Source organism: Juglans microcarpa x Juglans regia, chromosome 2D (assembly GCF_004785595.1).
Source record: "Juglans microcarpa x Juglans regia isolate MS1-56 chromosome 2D, Jm3101_v1.0, whole genome shotgun sequence".
Classification (NCBI taxonomy): Eukaryota; Viridiplantae; Streptophyta; class Magnoliopsida; order Fagales; family Juglandaceae; genus Juglans; species Juglans microcarpa x Juglans regia.
The window spans coordinates 11,215,624-11,236,736 of NC_054596.1; the positions used below are offsets into that span (position 1 = coordinate 11,215,624).

The window sequence follows — 21,113 nt, forward strand, 5'->3', positions numbered from 1 at the left end:
CTCTTCTCATTATTGCTCTCCTCAACCATAATCAGATTGTCAGAGTCCTCAAGATTGTCGAGAGAGATGTTGTGGCCTCCATTGTTGAGTTACTCATATTTGAACTCCACAAATTTTTAACAAAAAAGTCTGCCATTGCAGCAAAAGAAATAGCCTAAAAGGTTGTGTGCATGCCTTTGTGGGATTTTCGAAAGCCTGTGGATGTGAATCTCACCCACGCATTATTTGAATGCTGAGAGAGATATAGAACAAGGTTATCTAAACATGACTAAACTTGCAGAATGTCAAGAATAATAGTCATGGATATCAAAATGCTTAACCTGAATTCAAAAGCATATTCAAAAATTTGGACATGATTTAAAAATGGACCTACATCTTAATCCCTGACGTTTCTTTGAGGTAAAAGCACTCTTCAAAAAGCATTTGCATGCATATGAGTACAACCACAAGAATTACACATTAATAGCCATAGCAAGTTTAAAATTTTTTTGTGCATATTTTAGTTTAAAACGGGACAAATAGAGGAGAAAGGAGAAGGGGGATGGCGCGGATGAGGTCAGAGACAAAGGGAAAAATGGGGGACTAGAAAGAACAAGGGAGAGGAGAAAGGAGAGGGCACTGAGAGGGTAGAGACAGAGGAGATATGATATAATAGACTAGCATACACTATAAAATACTTAAATCTCCTATATTGTGAAATTCTATTGGCTGGTATAAAGTGGAGAAGGGCACCCAACCGATTCTAAGTTTTTCCCTTGACACCAACTTATAAGTAGAAGTACTCAGCATTTAATGTACGTACTTAGCATCAAATCGAAGCCCAAGACAACCTCGGGCCATTGTTTTAAAGCCGTATTACATTAAGAACAAAGGATGGAATTTAATGGCAAAGTTGGCGGGTGGGGGGGATCAATCCTAAGCATAGCCATAACCTTCCACACACACCAGACAATTGAGAGGCACATTACACGTGACTTGATTCTCAAGTATTGCAAATGCCAAAGAGAACGTGGGTATCCCTCCCTCAACATATGTAAATGAATGGTCGGCCGCGCCCATGTGTACACGCCGCCCACATGTTTTTTAACATTGCCTCTTGGTTCTCTCTCTTTCTGCTTAGTGAATAACATGGCTTGTTTTATTAAATTTCCATGTTCAAGTTTTTTATTTGAGTGTGCGCTGTAAAATTGCCATGGGATATTGGGAATGGCGATGGAGAAAACAATGTTTTTAACTTTTGTCACGTTGTAGATTGGTCGCAACTCGCAAGTTTGTTTACGACATTTCCTGACAGCCACGGCTGTCCGGCAGTTTAGGATATTACTGCATGCAGCGGTCACCGGAAAAAGATTACTAACTTTTCTTTACAACTATATTTTATTTATAAGATATTTTTAGAAGAGGAGTGATACATTCACTGAAAGTTTTTATTTATTTATTTATAAAATAGTTATATTTTTGTGAAATTCTTTTTTACCAACTTAACACCTCTGTTTAAAGGGAGTTATAAAAATGGTGGTAACCAATACACGTGGCTTAAACGATGGGGTCATTAGTCAACCGAAAACCTTGTGTTTTTATGTCAAAATTAAAACAACATGTACAATATTTATAGTAAAGAAGAGAACTATAAATTAAATCTTATTATTTAGATAATATAAATGATATACTTTACGAATCGACTCGAAAATAGAATAGCTCTTATAATATCATCATGTTAGAAACGAATCCAAGCCAAATTTAACGATTAAGTACGTAGGGGGACTCCACATTGGGTCTTGATATATATAATCGTATATCAATCTAAGAATAGGGAAATGAAGAGACCGACAAAAGGGAACAAAATAAGAGTCGCACTCAGAGTAGTCCGATTAAGTTGACCGCATGTTATTTTTAGTTTTTTTTTTCTTTTTCACATTTTTTTAATATATTTAAATATTTTAAAAAATAAAAAAAAATACTTCAATACATTTAAAATCAATTTTTTAATCATTAAGTAAAAAAAAAAAAAATATCAAACTGTCAACTTGAGCCATAAATTTGGAAGACAAAGCAGTTTTTTTTTAAAAAGAATTGCATGGTAGTGCCATTGGTACTATTTCCGTATTTCTTTTGCTCCACTCAAGGCACGTAATGGACCTATACTCTTCTCAACCTCACTGCCCAATATGCGGAAATAGTACCTTAAGTGGAGCAAAAGGTATTACTTTTTAAGTGTTTTGTTATATACGGACATTTCTGTGTATTTTTTATACACTTCGTTGATATGATTTGTTAAAACAATTATTTTATATTAAAAAAAGTGATGCAATCAATCATATTAGTAAAATGCATAAGAAATACATAAAAGTGACTGTATATAGAGTTTTTGATTTTTTAATAATAGATCCTACTTTTTAAAAAAAAAATAAGGCGATTACGCATTCCGTGATTATATCTAACATTACTCATATATATATATATATAATTGGCGTAAAGGTCGAGTAAAAGTGCATAATTGTGGACTGAAACCGACCGAATTAGATTGTTATAAATTTTTAAAATATTATACATATAAAATATTATTTTATATAGTAGAGGTATAAGTTAATTATGTAATTTTTATCTAATTTATTATCATTGACTATATAAAATATTAAAATAATATATGCTTATCGATTAAGTAATATATCATATGATAAATCATATGGTAATATATGTTATCATATGTACATACATATTTTACTATTTACATTGAATTAAAGTAATTAGGTGATTTTTTAAGATACATAAGTTGCAAGTAAACATAAATAACCTGTGGACAATTAAATTATTTCATATTCATTAATCGTGTATTCAATTTTAAAATTTCAATATAGGCCATTGTAAATATTAAAGTACTAAGTTAGTAACTATTAACATTATAGATATAATTATAATTAATTATTTTTTAAATGAATTAGTTACATAATCTATATTAAAGAGTTTACTTAATTTTATTTTTACTAATTTAATTAATTTTTTGTATTAATTAATTTTTCAAGAAAAGAAAAGAGGAAAAAAATATTTTTAACTCATATGGACCAAATCGGACTGATTGGACCGACCAAACTGATAGCTAACAATCCGATTCGGTTCGATCTAGTCCTTAGAGACAATCGGTCTGAAAAAATTATGGACCAAAATTTTTGGTCTGTGAACTCTCCAGACCAAATCGGATTGAACCGATTACGCCCCTAACCTTTAGTCTGCTGCAAAAAAATTAAAAATAAAAATAAAAGCTAAAACCGAACAAGGACGTGGTGGGCAGGTGTTGAGCTTAGGATCCTTTGGATAGACGGCTGGAGACAGGTACGTTTTTCTGCCGTATACAAACGGTGGGTGCAGTAGCCGCCCCACTAAAGATCTTTTTTACTCAACCCCACCAAATATCTTACTTACTTAGATAGATTGATATGGTAGGCTCTACACAAAGGTGGGAAGGGAATGAATGTGGATAGGAAATTTGAATTTATGCTATTTGTCTACCATTATAACCATTTCTCTCCAATTATTTTTCATCCTCTCCGTCATATATATAAAAAAAAAAAAAGGAGGGTTTTTTTATGCACTATCTCTTATTGAAGCAAGAATCACAAAATGTAATATCCTTATGTAATTCTTTTTATTTATTTATTTATTAATATTATGGAGCTCTATTTATTTTCAAGTGAAATATTGATCCTAATCAGGATCGTGAAAAGTTCAAAATGGAAGATTTTTATGCGTTAATTCTAAATGATGCAACAATCACGAGAGAGGTAATATCCTTATATTAGAGTACTCTTATTGGATTAATTAAAGTTAAAAGATATTTTTTATGAATATAAGAGAAATTCGACTTTTAACTATTTCATTCACATAAATCTCCACATTGGAATATCTATTTTTTCATTATATAATAATAAAATAATATAAGATGAATTTGATTTTAGTTATTCACATCAAATCTTCACATTAGATTATACATTTATTCATTATATAATAATAAATAACTAATAATTTCAAAAATATTTAATTTTTTTAATTATTAATTTATTTTATTTTATCATATTTTATTATTCTACCTATTATATATTAATTAATAATCATATTCTTATTAATTAATATATCACTAACTCAAATTAATATATCAATTGTGATAAAATACGTGATAGAAAGAAAGGGAGAGAGAAATAATTAATAAAATATATTTGATGTATGTACAGTAACATTTAAATTTAGAAAAACTTTTGAAAGTCATCATAGCTAAATTCTAAATATTTAGAATTTGGCTAATCCAATGTGAGCATATTTTGCTCCCTAATAGTTAAATACTCATTGGATTTAACTTTTAGCTAATCCAATGAGAGTGCTCTTACTTTATTTTTAATTTAGAGAAATATTATTATTTTTATCTTATATTTTATTTACATGATATATTTTAAGTATTTTTCTTTCACTTAAATGATTGATATTACAAAATAAACATATAATCAAGAGTAGTGCTACTCTGTTGCCCGAGTAACATCACTCGGTATTACCGTTAATTGTAAAACTAATTTTTTTTTCTATTCACATTTTTTTAATATATTTAAATATTTTTAAAAAATAAAAAAATACATCAATACATTTAAAATCATTTTCTTCATCATTCGGTAAAAAAAAAAAAAACCCGAGCGGTCAAACCAAGCGGTATGATTTGGACGGCATAATAGAGTTTTCCTGTAATCAAAGGGTACACTACAACTACCGATGATGGCTCCCGAAAGATTCTCCCGATTAGTGCATTTCTTTTTTTTTTTCATATGTTTTTTTTAATCCTCTTTAACATTTAAAAAAAAATTACAACATCAATAAAAAATAATTCCTTAATTATTAAGTAAAAAAAATAAAAAATAAAATAATTTTATCGAAATCCATCGTCCAAATATTTTATCGGGAGCTAAAGCATTTTCCATAATCAAAATGTGTGACATGAGTGTAGTTGGTTTTTACTGTTTGTAAGTGGAAAAATAAAGAGTAGAGCTCCATTGAAGGCAAAGTCAAGACTCCACTGAAACTCGGTTAAGCTGCAGATGTCAGTCCACAATTGCGGCTTAGAACTTAGAAGGGCGAGCAAGCACATGCAAGTGCCGACCATGACCCACCCGTATCTCTATATATATAGGGACCCGGCGTAACCTCAGATCCGGCAGAGGATATGTTGGTAGGCTCATCCCGTCACCCACCTTAGTTGCAATTAATACTTGTGCTTCGTCTTATACCACCATCGTTGATATTATATAATATTATTTATAAGATTGAAATTTTAAAATTTATTTTATTGATTAAATTATATCATATATTGTGAAATGATAGTGTTAGGGCCACCAAGAATGAGTCCCGATGATACCCATCGATAAGGCCATTCCATTTTTATTTTAATTTTTGCTATTTTTTTAATGTATTTTTTAATCATCTTAAATATTTTTTAAAAAAATTACAATATCATTTAAAAATACTTAATCACTAAGAAAAAAAATCATCAATCCATGATTTATCATTTTATTTAAATACATATATATTGATGTGTAAATATGTATTTAAATAAAATGATAAAATTAAAATATATATATTGATGTGTGATGTAAAGATGACAAATAACATTTCTCATAATTTAATATAATATTGATTATAGAGTTTTCTATTTTATGACATTTATGTGTATTTGTGTTTTGAGCGGCGCTATTCTGTCGCCTGAGTAGCACCGCCCATTTTGACTTCTAGTTAAAATTATGTTTTTATTTTTTTTTGAATTTTCTTATTCATATTTTTTTTATCATTTTAAAATATTTTTAAAAAATATAAAAAAAATATCAATACACTAATAATTATTTTCTTAATTATTAAGTAAAAATTAAAATATATAAAATGTCAAAATGAGAGATAAATTGAATAGACAAAATAATATTTTTCTTGTGTTTTACATATTTGCGTTTCAATTCTAAGCCCTAATAAAAAAGGCCTAATCCATTTGCTTTTAACAGCTATTGGATGGGAAGAGGAAAAGGCCCACAAGCACCCAAATTAGGAGGCATTTACACATGAGGCGATCATGCGCATGTTGTAAACAAACAAACCAACCGTCCAAATAAATCAGCCAACTTTTTAACACATGTATGGCACATCTTAATACACACACACATATTCGTCCCATCTCCATCATCAAATGGCCTGTCAATATTCTTTATATTCAGTAGCAATCAATTTATTCAAAACCATGTCCCACTCTTTAATTACCTAATCGATATGACTCACCATGAATTATTACATTCTCTATTCTTTCTCCCACGAATGTTATGGCCCTTTTTTTTTTTTTTTTTATCTTTAAAAAAAAATTATTATCAAGTCAGTATATAGAACACATTTAATAAGTGTTTATCTTGCATGATTTAATTTATAAAATAAGTTTTAAAATTTAAATTTTATAAATAAAATCTTATTATTTAAATTATATAGATTATGTACTCTACACATCAATTTGAGAGTAGAATATTTATTCATATTTTGCACTCTCTAATCATTATAAATTTTGTATTTTACATCTTGAACCACACGAGAATAGATGATGCGACATAATCTTAATTGCCAAATTTTAATAAAGAGTTTTACGTGTAAGTTTTTTACAATTTGAATATGTAATATGTCAGTTTTCATAATTTGATAGATAAAGTGTAAATTTTCGCAAGGATGTTTATTATATGAGTCATGTTATATACAGCTGTGGATTGTGTAAGTGTCGTACAGTCATTTTAAAAAAAAGTGAGATTTACTATTAAAAAATTATTATTATTTTCATGTAGGTTCGTATTTATTTACTTTTTTTAAAATAATTACACGGCGCTTACGTACTCAAAACTACAACTATCATTTCTCTTATTATATACTTATATATATACATTTTAACCGTAAATAGTTCCTATAAAAATAAACCAATAAATTAACATAATTACTAAAAATTGTGAAAAAGTCTTCTTCTAGCTTTAACTTCACTTGTATAATTTTTGACCAAAAGTATCAAAGTATGACCATATTTATGGGCAGTAATGTTCTCTCGCAGAAAGCGTTATGCATCGTACTGTACTGGACAATGCTTTCAAAAGTGCTTTTCAATATCAGAAAGTATGGTGTGTTTACCGAGCACTGTGCGTATTGACCCGTGGATAACGCGTTACGTAGCTGGTCTGTAAAGTGTAATGCTTTATTCTACCTTTTTAGTCTTGTTATTTATTTTTTAATGGGCATTGCCAATGAAACATTAATCCTTTAATTAGTATACTCGGAAAGAACATTATACTCAAGAAAACAAAAGGTTAAAGGCACACTTTATGTGCTATCAATAATGATGGCAATGGATCAAGTGTACTGAGCAATGATCGAGGCATCAAATGCCACTTGGGATATGCATAATTATTATATGGACCCCAAAATTAATACTAAAATCATTTTGTTATAAGTTTTACATTGTACAATATGTCACATATACATACAGGATTTGAGTAATATCTTTAGAGCATATTAAGGATAATCAATAAAGTAAGATAATCGAGTACATTTCTAGAAGTTAATGATTTTAGTTAGACTGTGAGTATTAAAGTGAAACTTTATATATAGAGACTCATTTAAGGCACGCGTAATTCTATTATTTTATAATGAATAAAATCAAAATTCGGACACTATAAATGTGGTTATATATATGGTCCGACTCTAAATTTATTTTTGGCTCTTATGCATCTCATCGCAATGAGATTATAGAGAAAGTAAATATTGAACGTAGAATATCAAATCGATGATTTGATTTTGATATGAGATGTTAGCTCATCATTCTCCAAATCCAACGCTTTTTCTAAATTAAATCAATTTAGGATCAAAATTGTAATTTGAGATAAATTGATAAGATTAATGTTACATACAGTCGTGAAATGCGTAAATATTATGCAGTCGCTTTGAAAAAGAGTGAAGTTCATTATTAAAAAATTAATTTTTTTCATATAAATCTCATATTTATTCATTTTTTTTAAAGTGATTACACAACGTTTCTACACTCATGACTATAATAATCATTTTTTATTTGAGATAAATTGATATTGCCTTTACATTGTCAAAATTAAATGATTAATGAGAGCCATTGCTTTTTCATTCTATTACTGATATGAAGGCTTCTTTGAAGGTCGTACACCAATAAGATGTTCTAATAAGTTAATATTTGACAATAGGCTTATCAAGAGTGATGACATGGTATCGAAGAGACGGCAAAGAAAGAGATGATCACCATTAATTATTTATTAAATTATTTTGCTTGTTACTAGGATTAATATTAGTTGGAAAGTAGTGATGGTTGATGACACTGCCCATTTGATGATAGGTTATAGTCTTACGAAGCTAGAAAATGCTGACAATGGCGTTGATAGATGGTATTAGCAGCCATAATCACACATCGGCATTATCTTAGTAAGAATCATGAGGGACGTGAGGATTATAAGTTTAAACGAGTCGGATACTTTTTAGGTCTAGAATAAATAGTTAAATTAAAATTTTTTAGGAATGCTTTTAACAAATAGATAAAAAAAAAATCGAGTAAAAAATAAGAATGAAAAAATAAATTTTAAATTTGCATTCTTCCATGAATACATGTAATTTTACATCTAAATTTTTCATATGTTATAATTAAGAGAAGAGATTAAAATGTGGAAACAATCTATATATGTGTTATGACCTCAAGGAATGGCAGCTGAATATAGTATCCTCTATGGCTCATGAGCTGAGGTGAAGTTTTTGCGAGGGAAAGTTTGGTGTGAGGTAGTTACGGAACTGCTTGAAAGGGAAACTTTCTGGTGGATGATGGATGCGCCAGGTGTAGGTGTGGAAGGGCTTGAGGATCTATGGGAGATCCTTCGTCTGACGGAGGAGGAGAGCTCTCCGATAGAGCTTGGAGGGATGGAGGAAAGGATGTGCGAAAAAAGGGGTAAAAGCCTGGTTGGGAAAATTTGGCTCGATCGGCGGATTGGGAATGAGTTTGTACAAAACACAATGGCCAAGGTTTGGAGGGTGAGCAAACCGGCAAAGTTCCAGGAGATTGGGATTAACACATTCATCATCTCTTTCTCAACTCACGTAGATAAGGTAAGAGTAATGGAGGGTCGCCCATGGTTATTCAATAACCATCTCTTCACACTTAAGTTGTTTGATGGATTGGCTCAAGCACAATCCCTTGTGTTTGATATGGAGGTTTTTTGGATACAAATGCTGAATCTACCATTGGGAAGTATGAGTGAAGAATGTGGAAAGAGGATTAGAAGTTCGATGGGAAGGGTACTAGAGGTTGATGTTCCAGAGGATGGTATTGGCTGGGGAAGTTCGTTGAGGGTGAAGGTTGAGATCCCAATCAAACAAGCTATTACAAGAGGCTGTATGATTGCGATGGAAGGTAAGAAAATTCGGGTTAATTTCAAATATGAAAAACTGCCCCGGTTGTGTTTTGATTGTGGTTTTATGATTCGTGGTAATGCTGGGAGTTGTAAGAAAGAAGTGGGAATGGAGAATGGGCCTCAATATGGGGCTTGGTTGCATGCTGAGAAAACTAATAAGGGAACTTTCTGGAGAAATGAACTCCCCAAGGGTTTAGATTTGGGCCACAACAAAACAAAAATGAAAGTGTCGGGGTAAAAAGCAGATGGGGAAAGGGGGAGGGAGGTATAAGGGAGGAGGAGGGGGAAACACATCTACTGAGTGAGGGGGAGGGGAGGAAAATGAGGAAAATAGCATTGAAAAATCTAGAGAAGAGGTGATGGTGAGGGAGGCCTTGAGTTCTAAACCAATTAAAAAAGGGGAGGGAATAAAGGAGGTAATGGTATTGCAGAGTGGTGGAGATGAGGGGGTGAGTGAAAAGGAAATGGAGGGAATAGGGGAGGTAATGGTATTGTAGAGTGGTGGAGGTGAGGGGGAGAGTGAGAAGGAAGGGAAGGATAGTGAAGGGATGAGCCTTACTCAAACTAGTGAGCTTGAAAAATTCAATGAAATGAGTAGGGATGAGGGGAGATGGAAGATGAGGGCCAGGGAAAAAGGTGACACTATTATTACTAGAGTGCAAAAGATCACAAAAAGAAAGTTGTTAGCTGAAGGTTCGAAGGGGAATGTGAAAAATATAGAAGCTAAGAAAGGGAGGATTTATGAGGAAGCATCTAATGTACTGGCAGAGGTTGTGAGGCAACCCTGCCAACAACCATGAAAATCTTAAGCTGGAACTGTCAGGGGCTTGGCAACCCCCAAACAGTTCAATCCCTTTATGTAACAGTAAAGGAGACTAGGTCATACATTATTTTTTTAATAGAAACTAGAATGAAAGTTAGTAAAGGGGCAACAGTATTGAAGAAATTGGAGTTTGAAGGGTGTGTGGGGGTGGATCCGAGGGGTCATAGTGGGGGCCTTCTTCTCTTATGGAGGGCAATGGAGATGGTGGAATTGATTAATTTTTCCAATAAGCATATAAATAATTGGATTGATGAAGGGGATGGGGGAAACAAGTGGCTACTAACAACCTTCTATGGGCATCCAAAGGCAAACAGAAGACAAGGTTCTTGGGACCTCTTATCATCTTTTGATCTGGGAAGGCATAAGGGGTGGCTGGTGGTGGGAGATTTCAATGAAATTGTAAGTAATAGTAAAAAAAAGGAGGGAGGGACAGGAGAGAGGATCGAATGGATGCTTTCAGAAGGGTCTTTGAGGATGGCTGCTTAATTGACCTGGGATGGAGGGGGAGTAAATTCACATGGTGTAATGGGCATAACAATGAGTCTGTTATCAGAGAAAGACTAGACCATGTTGTAACTAACCATAATTGGAGGAATAAATATGGTGAGGCTAGAGTGGACATCATGATAGTTGTATGCTCAGATCATTGCCCTTTGTTGGTGTCCTGTACCAAAGCAGAAAGTAGAGGTGGGATTTGAAGAGGCCATTCCTTTAAGTATGAAATAAGCTGAGACTTGGGGGAAGGATGCAGAGATGTGATTAAAGATGTATGGGAGATGGATAGAAGATAGTTGAGACCACAAGAAAAAATAAAAAACAAGCTATCAGGGTGTAGGGGCTCTCAGTTACTAGAGCAGAAGGAGGTTTAGAAAAGGGGATCAATTATTAAAAGAAAAAATGGGAGAACTAAAAAAGCTTTAGGAGGATGAAAGTAATGCACATATGCCTCTTATAAAAGCTAAAAGTAAGGAAGTGGAGGAGTTGTTGGAAAATGAAAACTTGAAATGGAAAGTTAGAGCAAAGAAACACTGTTGCAACAGGGTGATTGGAATACCAGATATTTTCATACCTGTGCTTCTCAAAGAAGGAGAAAGAATGCAATTGTGCAGATTAGAGATGAGGAAGGGAGAAGTGTATGTCCCGGGGGGGGGGGGGGGGAGCAAATTGAGTAGGTTTTCAGTGAGTATTTTATACACATCCTCAAACTCTACAATCGAGCAAGTGGAAAACTGTTTGGAAGGACTAGAGCAGAAAATTGATGGTGAAAAAAATGAGGAAGATGGAAAGAAGTTTTACAACAGATGAAGTAGAGAGGGCTTTGAAGCATATGTCAATTTTAAAGTCCTTAGGGCCCGATGGTTTTGGGGTGGGATTTTATAAAAAACCCCAAAACTATATAAAATCCCAAAACCATTGAGAGGTTGTGGGGAAGGAGATTAGTGAGGCTGTCTTAAAGTTCCTAAATGGTGGGGAAATGAGTGAGGGCATTAACGACACACTAGTAGCTCTAGTTCTAAAGGTGAAGATACCAAGTTCAATTTTAGACCAATTAGTCTCTGCAACGTATTTTATAAACTGATTTCAAAGGTAATAGCAAATAGAATGAAAGATGTGCTGTAAGATTGCATTTCCCTTGATCAAAGTGCCTTTATCCCTGGAAAGTTAATCTCTGATAATATAATGATAGCCTATGAGCTATTGCATTCAATGAAGATAAGGAAGAAAGAGAGAGTTGGGTGTATGATAGTGAAATTAGATATGGTTAAGGCCTATGACAAAGTTGAGTGAGCCTTTCTAAAAGCAATGCTATTGAAGTTGGGGTTTGGAGAGAAGTTGACAAAACTGGTAATGGACTGTGTAAGCTCTGTGACCTACTCAGTCCTAGTGAATGGTAAACACGGTCAGTTGATAAAGCCCTTCGAGGACTTAGGCAAGGGGACCCTTTGTCCCCTTACCTATTTTTTATTTGTGCAGGGGGATTAAGTCACTTGTTGAACAAAGCTGCTCAGGAGGGGCAAATCAGAGGGGTCTCAGCTACTAGAGGGGGAACAAAGGTAAACCATCTCATGTTTACGAATGACTATGTAGTGTTTTGCAGGGTTTTAACAGAAGAATGGGGAAGAGTGGTCAGCATCTTGGGCAACTATGAATTGGCATCAGGTCAGACTCTCAACAAACAAGAAACAACTATCACGTTTAGTTCAAATACAAAGAAGGCAGTGCAAGAAGAGGTAGTGAAGGAGTTAGATGCCACTAGGTGTGACAATTATGAAAGATACATTGGACTTCCAGCTATGGTGGGAGGGAAAAGTATAAAACATTCCGAGGTATTAAGGAAATAATATGGCAAAAAACTAACTGGAAGAAAATTTTCCTATCAAAAGTTGGGAAGGAGATAATGATCAAAGCAGCTTTACAAGCTGTCCCAACATACTCAATGAGTGTGTTTAGATCGCCTAAGAAATTGTGTAATGATCTTGAGGCTATTGTGGCAAGATTTTGGTGGAAACAAGGCAAGAAAGAGTCTGGTATCCACCGGAAGAGATGAGAGTTTTTTGGGGAGTCAAAAGCAGTGGGAGGTCTTGGCTTTAGAGATATGGAAAACTTTAACAAAGCCATGTTGGCAAAACAATGATGGAGACTTATGAAAAGGGCGGATTCCCTGGTTGCAAAAATATTTAAAGAAAAATATTTCAAGAATGAAAAGTTTACTGAAGCAAAACTGGGCATGATGCCTTCTTACATCTAGAGAAGCCTGCAGTCAGTACAGGAGGTAGTGAAAAATGGAGAGAGATAAAGAGTAGGGGATGGAAAGGAAATTAGGATTTGGGATAAAAAATGGTTGCCTGTGGAAACCTCTTTCTCAGTTCAATCTCCAATTAAGATTCTAAGTCCTGATGCAAGGGTCTGTGAATTGATTGATGAGAAGACAAAGGAGTGGAAAACTGACATGATCAAAGACATTTTCAGCAAGGAAGAGGCAGCTATAATCTGTGCTATCCCTCTTAGTCAAAGGGGAGGAGTAGATAAACAAATTTGGGGCTTGACTAAGGATGGAAAATACTCTGTCAAGTTACCATGCTGAGAACCAAAGGTGTAAAGAAATGAAAGGGCAAGTCTCGAATTCAAAAAGGGAAAAGGGGATATGGAAGAATTTATGGCAGATGCGAGTGCCAGGGGATGGAAGCATATGATATGAAAAGCTATGCACAACATTTTAATTACCAAGTTGAGTCTGTTCAGAAAGAAGGTACTGTGTGATCCAAGATGCCTGACATGTTTGCAAAGAGAGGAGTCAGTAGTCCATGTTTTGTGGTCCTGTCTAGCCTCTGCAGATGTGTGGGCAGAAAGGGGTATCCAATGCAGAAATGGAACTCAGATGGAGGTGATTTTGAGGAGTTGTGGTTGAAAATGGTGAGTAAACTGCCTCAATCAAAGTTAGAAAGAGTGGTGGCTATAATGTACTCGATATGGTCCAAAAGAAATGCATGGGTATTTAAAAGTAGTTTCTCTAGTCCCAAATGTGTTATGAAAAAAGCCCTTGTCAGGTTGGGTGATTACCAGGAAGCACTAAGGGATGACATAACTGAAGGAAAGAAGATTGAACATGTAAAGCAAAGAAGATCATGACAGAAACCTTAGGATTCGAGTGTTAAAGTCAACTTTGATGTGGCATTGGATCAAAAAGAAAAAAGAATGGGAGCAGGGGTGGTAATAAGAGATTCTATAGGGGATGTGCTAGTGTCTTTGAGTGCACAAATCCAGTGGGTGAATTCTCCATTCATGGCAGAATGCAAAGCTCTGGGTAAGACTTTATAACTATGTAAGGATTTGGGTTTCTACAATGTATGGTTCGAAGGGGATGCAAAAAGGGTTGTGGATGGGGTGAATGAGGAGGAGGAGGATGACTCATGGGAGGGTTAGGTGGTGGGGGATTTGTAGAAGGAGCTCCGAAGCTACAGAGGGTGGAAATTGAGTTTTGTTCACAAAGAATGTAATGAAGTTGCACACAACTTTGCCAAGTTAGGATTGTTTATTGATACAAAAATGGTGTGGATGGAATGTTTCCCACCTGATAGTGTTCAGAAAGTTATTTTTGACAAACATTGTAATCACACAAATTCTTGAATGAAAAGGATACATACAGATGTTATTTAAAAAAAAAAATGAATGATAGCTGAGATCAAAGGGAGTTGGAGATTCGAAGAGAAGTCTGGGGCTTGAAGTCGAAGGAAGGAGAAGTGAAGTCAACGGCTTTGGGTTTAGACGGTGTCATTTACAAGCAAGGAATAAACAATCAAATGCGCAGCAACAAGGAGGGCAAAGCATACCGTTTCAAGCATTTGGGAACGCACCGTTTTATGTTACATTTACGCACCGTTTCATTATCTTATTTTACTTTTTGTTATTGTTGCTTTCTGTTATGTAAGTGCTACGAAGAAATTGTCTGAGTTTGTTAGTAGTGGGCTGAAGGGATATAAGTAGTAGGGTAGCTGAATACCATCTATCTAAAACCCATCTATCTTTACATTTAATCAGTAATATTCAGAGCACTTTCTTCCATTTTTCATTTTAGATTCGTTTTCCATTTCTTCTATCCATTTTTCTTCATTCTTTACAACAAGAATCATAACAACATGAGTCATAAAAAGGAGGTAATATATGTAAACTATAAACTATATTTTGTATTTTGCTGAATAATGTATAGCAGTAATGTCATATATTTAAATATTTAAATCTATTTTTCGAGAATATGTTGTTATATATGAAGTGAGTTTTGTTTATCTATTCTAAATTGATCAGGATCTAATTTAATCGCTCCAACAACATGAATTGATCAGCCTGATCTATAATTTGACATTATTATTGAATTTGTTGTGGTTTTCATTTTCGGCCAAGTATCTCTGCTTGATTTAAGATGTTTGTTGGATTATCAACATCTATTGCCATTATTTGATGCTAATCCATCAATCTAGCCAATACATCATCGTGATTAAAATTGAGAGAGAGAGAGAGAGAGAGAGAGAGAGAGAGAGGTACTATTGATCTCATTGTCATCGTGGTATATTACAGAGTTTCAATGGCATAGTCCAATGCATTAAATTATTAAAATAGGAGGTTTCTTCCTCTTTTTAGTATCTAGAGAGAACGTTTTTCTATTTTTATTTTTATTTTTTCCGGTTTATAATGATGGTTTTATCTAGTGTGGTAGTTGATCCGTGAAAGAGTCTTAGAAAGGATGTTACTATAACAATATGCTTAGAGGATAAAGGTTTTCATTCTAAGTTTTATCTTTAATCACACTTGTTAGGTAGTATATTTAAGAAATAATTCTATTTATAAACGAGTCTGGAAGACAGTTTCCATACCATTGATATGATATGATATGATATGATATAATTTCAGTTATAAGATAAATGTAAAAACTAGAAATTTACAAACTAAATTGTATAACATCAAATGGTGTAGATGATGTATTATTCACGTTGACTTGTAGATAGAATTATATCTATTTTAAGTGACTATTATTTGATATTTAATATATAAAATAATTAAAATACATCATATCAAGTGTGACTCGTAATAACAAAATTTAGAATGAAGATTAGTACCGTTCTCTATATATATCATCTTGAATCATAAAACGTATTCGAGACAATCTTGATCCAAAAATTACCGGTTAGAAGTTATGACTTATAAATAGAATTATCTCTATTTTAAGTGACTATTATTTAATATATAATATATAAAATAATTAAAATATATCATACCAAGTGTGACTCGTGATAACAAAATTTAGAATGAAGATCAGTACCGTTCTCTATATATATCATCTTGAATCATAAAAAGCACTCGAGACAATCTTAATTTAAAAATTATCGGTTAGAAGTTATGCAAATACACTAAAGGCTGATTTGGCACTTAAGATACAGATTGCTCTCTCTATATATATCATCTTAAACCATAAAACGTATTTGAGACAATCTTGATCCGAAATTTATCAGTTAGAAGTTATGCAAAAAGACAACTTTTTAAGGAAGCAAAAACTTCGGGAAGGAGATTGAAGGATAGAATTGATTTTCCCGCCTAAGATTAGAAGGTGAGGGCATAATATTCCATAGAAGAAGGAATATTTTACCTTTACATCGGTATAATCATTAACGCCACTCACCTAATAACTTCTTGCCCCAACACCCCTTTATTATATATTTATATTTATTTATTTATTTTTTATTTTAATATATTTATATTTATTAATTTATTTTATTAAATAAAAAATATTCTCATGTCATTATGTTATATGCAAACACCTAAGCGTTGATGTCTTCTCTCTTGTTCTTCGTTGAATCATATGAGATATGAGCTGGATTGTTTTGTTATGAAAATCATGCACTTGTCAAGAGTCTGATGGTCTATTGACATATGATCCGATTCTTCAAATGGAAAACTTAGATTTAAAAATCTCTAACCCATTATATCACAAAAGAAAGAAAATCACATACTTTTTATTTTATTTTATTTTCATCTTTATCACTTCCTTCCACCCAAATTCGTTTAACATCAATTTCTTTTTTCATGACATTTACACCACGTTGTAGCTAATCAAACATACAATATTTCATACATGATCAGCATCATATAAATACAAAAATATATACAAACATAATAAAACATTAAATTTGGGCGAGATCTTTGCATCTAAGATGTGATCAAGGGCCTTCCTTTCTCATCCGACCATCCTAAAATTGTGTTTAATTTAGATAAGGAAAAATCTACATACCACAATCGTATCCAACATCTATCCTATTATGATGATTAGATAATATCTATTAATTTTTAAATTTTTTTAAAAATTACGCTTTTGTTAAATGGGTATGTATTAAATGGGTTGCAAAACTCTTTTTCTATGGACGCACGACAAGAATATAAGATGCGTAACACCAGATAAGTCCCACGAGTCAGTTCTTCATAATAATGGTTGGTTCTCGCTCTAACAGGCTGACATTTCTCAATTCCCAATGAAATGCTCTTAGTGGGAACCAACAGAGACAACGCCTCGACGCATTGTTAATTGCAGAGACAGAGAGAGAGAGAGAGAGAGAGAGAGAGAGAGAGTCTGTGGGAGAGACTATGGCAACGACGACGGATATGGGGTTGACCGGAGACCATTCAGCCAGAGAATCGGAAGACGGCGACGGCGAATGTGCCGGTGGTGGTCGTATTGTGGTGGTGGGGGTCAAGTTGGACCCGCGTAGCCGGGAATTGCTCACGTGGGCTCTGGTCAAGGTGGCACAGCCTGGCGACCATGTCATTGCCCTTCACGTCCTAGATACCCTTACCGGTGAGTTCCACTCTCTCTCTCCCTCCCTCCCTCCCTCCCTCCCTGTAGGTTTTGCTGAGTTGGGTTGGATTGACATTGATGCCAAATTTGTGTTTTTTCCCCTTATGTTGGTTGTGTCGGTTGTAGAGGGCACAGCGTCGCTTATCTCGCTCGTGAAGACGTTTGATTCCGTGCTCTCCGTGTACGAAGGCTTCTGCAACTTGAAGCAGGTCCGATTCCACTCTCACATTGTCGATTTTTTCACTCATTTTGTGTCTCTGTGTTTGGTTGCTGAGAGAACGCAGGACAGAAGGTCAATACGTTTTCTCGGTAAACAAACAGAGTTGGTGATTATTATTTTTTAATCTGAATTTCGGATTTTTAGTTGGTGGGGTTGAGGATGCTGAATTGGGTGGAATGTGCAGGTTGATCTGAAGCTGAAGGTCTGTAGAGGTTCGACGGTCCAGAAAAATATTGTCAGGGAGGCGAAATTGTACGGTGCGGCAACGGTGGTTGTGGGAACTTCTAAAACACATCAAACAATCAGATCATCGGCCTCGGTCGCCAAGTACTGCGCCAGGAAATTGTCCAAATATTTTGCCGTTTTCGCCGTTGAAAATGGCAAAGTTGTGTTCCAGAGAGTGGCAACTTCTAGTAACGCCAATAAATTGCGAGGTCGTAATTTACATTTATATATATAAATAATATACTATGTGCGTATGTATGTATTTTGTGTCAAGATTAATGCTCATATATGTTTATATTTTAAATTGATATAAAAGTAATTTTTGTTTTTTGTGTTTGGTTTAGTTTTCTTGTGTGGAAGAAATGCAATGAACTGTGGGTACTTGAGTAGTAACTAGGCAAGATTGTAGAACTAAATAATACGATGATGGCGCAGGAGGAGTAAATTTGAGCGAGGGTCCCGGGAGTGTGGAAAAATCCAGCGCGGCTCTGAAGAAGAAGACCCCAAAGGAGAATTGCTCGAGTTGTGCATCGAATTCTCTATTGCTGGAGAATTGTGGAATCCAATCTACGGAAGAGTTGCCCGGAGATGGTGTCCAGGACCATTCGTTGGCTTTGGTACCGTACCAATCAACTGAGGCCGATGCAAATTCAAGTTCTGTTGTTGTCCAGGACTCACCGGGTTTGGGATCTGGCTGGTCAATTCTTCGGCGGATGTTTCTACCCAAGCGGCAATATGTGGAGAAATCTGCGAAAAGGACTTCTGTGTTTCAGTGGGTATCGAGATTACCAAGCTGGCATTCTTCAGCTGTGGTGTATCCTGATCAGAAGAAGAGTACTTATGATCAGGATGATGATAATTATTCTTCGCTTGACGAAGAGAGTGGTGCAATTGTGCCATTCGGATCTGCTGCTGTGTGTCCTCCTCTTTCCCCTTGCAATGCCATGGGTAGTCTTCCTAAAGAATTGTTGGGTTTACATGAGAAATACTCATCCATCTGCAGGCTGTTTACCTACCAGGAACTCTCGTCGGCAACCTCTAGTTTCATGCCTGGTTTGTATGCTTTCCTTATTTATGGACCTGGTTACAAGTTTCCCTTAAATTTCCGAGTTTCTCTAATAAAGTCTGATTTGTATCTTTCAGAGAATATGGTTGGTAAGGGTGGTAGTAGTTATGTTTACAAAGGGTGTCTTCCTGATGGCAAGGAGTTGGCAGTTAAAATTTTGAAGCCATCTGAAGATGTTCTCTCAGAGTTCGTTCAGGAAATTGAAATCATCACAACTTTACATCATAAGAACATAATATCTCTTTTTGGTTTCTGTTTTGAGGACAACAACTTGCTATTGGTCTACGATTTTCTTTCAAGAGGAAGCCTAGAAGAGAACCTTCATGGTAAACTGTTTTTTGGGTTCATCTGCTTGGAACAAGAGAGAATTATGTTGTGTTCCCCCTATTTTTTTCTCTTTTCTTTTTGATTAATTGTAGGTACTCTCTGATTTAGGTAGTAAGAAGGGTGGAAAAGCATTTGGTTGGCAAGAGAGATTTAACGTGGCCATGGGAGTCGCTGAGGCGTTGGACTTTTTACACAACGGCTGTGTGGAACCTGTGATCCATAGGGACGTGAAATCCTCCAATATCCTTCTTTCTGTTGATTTTGAGCCACAGGTACTTTGATTCTGTAACTTCCAATCTTTCCGTGACATTGTATGAATCTTTTTGTGCTCATGTCCCTTCATCGTGCTTCTCCAGCTCTCAGATTTTGGACTTGCTAGTTGGGCTTCAGCGTCATCCCATATTACTTGTACTGATGTTGCAGGAACCTTTGGGTGTGTGATCTGTTCCCCGGTTCCTATTTTTCTCTTATTTTACGTGTATGTCTAACACTCACTTTTGTGGCAGTTACTTGGCCCCGGAATACTTTATGCATGGCAAAGTGAGTGACAAAATTGATGTCTTTGCATTTGGCGTTGTACTTCTTGAGCTTCTTTCAGGTAGAAAGCCAATTAACAGAACACATCCAAAGGGTCAAGAGAGCCTAGTAATGTGGGTAAGTTCTTTCCTCTGTGAAAAACTGCATTTTCAGGAATACTGCTAATTGCGTTTCTGAATTTTTGTACCCAAAAAAGAAAGAACAGCTCTGAATTAGAAACAAGCTCACCTTTTATTTTGTTTGTTTCTGTTCTGAAAATACTCGACTTGTCAAATAATGTGGTTGATGTGATATTTAGGCACGGCCAATTTTGAACAGTGGGAAGTTTCCCCAATTGCTTGATCCAAGCTTGGAAAACGGCTATGACAATGATCAGATTGAGAGGATGGTTTTGGCTGCAACCCTTTGCATTAGACGTGAACCTAGATTACGGCCTCAAATAAGCCTTGTAAATTTCCTCAATACTGCAATTTCCCATTCCTAATGACGGTGTCTTCATGTTGAAATGTCCTGAATCTACTTGTTTATTTATCAATTTTTTTTCTTTGCCACAGGTTTTAAAGCTTCTTCAAGGTGATGAGGAAGGAACAAGGTGGGCAAAGCAGCAACTCTGTACATCAGAAGAAGTTGACGTTTTAGATGGAGAATCATTTGTTGCTAACATCCAGTCCCATCTTAGTGTTGCGCTGCTAGACGTTGAGGATGATTCACATTCTAGTAGTAGCAGTGAGCAAAGTATCTCAATAGAAGACTATCTGAAAGCAAGATGGAGCCGCTCATCTAGCTTTGACTAAGTTTATCTGCAGAGATTTGCAATTATGCAAGCAGACATTGTTCTTTTTCTGCATCCTGTTTCTTTTATCCCTTTTGTATATGCCTCAAGTGTTTTGTATTTCCAATTTTTAGTTCACTCACTTAAGACTGGGTCTTGGAAGAGGAGGTTCTTTGCAAGAGGTTTGGCCCCCTCCTGGACTTGGTAGTTATGTCACAATCCTTGTCTCTTTGAGCTGCGATAAACGTAAAATGAGCATATATTACTTGTCATTGCGTTCATGTAAAGTGGTGAAAATTAGATCTTTGTGCAGCTCCCTAGCTAGCTTCTCTCA

General features: G+C 34.8%; 1 protein-coding gene across 1 annotated transcript; it reads left to right on the top strand.

The window, feature by feature from the left end:
* The first annotated feature begins 17,276 nt into the window (after nt 1-17,276).
* Nucleotides 17,277-21,113, top strand: LOC121250390 (probable receptor-like protein kinase At2g42960). Its single transcript, XM_041149520.1, has 10 exons — nt 17,277-17,632; nt 17,759-17,841; nt 18,037-18,286; nt 18,513-19,130; nt 19,221-19,469; nt 19,579-19,742; nt 19,827-19,903; nt 19,977-20,124; nt 20,306-20,455; nt 20,562-21,113. Exons 1-10 carry the CDS (start codon nt 17,422-17,424, stop codon nt 20,799-20,801), a joined length of 2,190 nt encoding a protein of 729 aa, XP_041005454.1. The 5' UTR covers nt 17,277-17,421; the 3' UTR covers nt 20,802-21,113.

Coding starts and splice junctions, on each gene's coding strand:
- LOC121250390 (XM_041149520.1), top strand. CDS start 17,422: ATGGCAACGACGACGGATATGGGGTTGACCGGAGACCATTCAGCCAGA. Junction 17,842..18,036: donor GCTTCTGCAACTTGAAGCAG/GTCCGATTCCAC, acceptor TGGAATGTGCAG/GTTGATCTGAAGCTGAAGGT. Junction 20,456..20,561: donor TACGGCCTCAAATAAGCCTT/GTAAATTTCCTC, acceptor TCTTTGCCACAG/GTTTTAAAGCTTCTTCAAGG.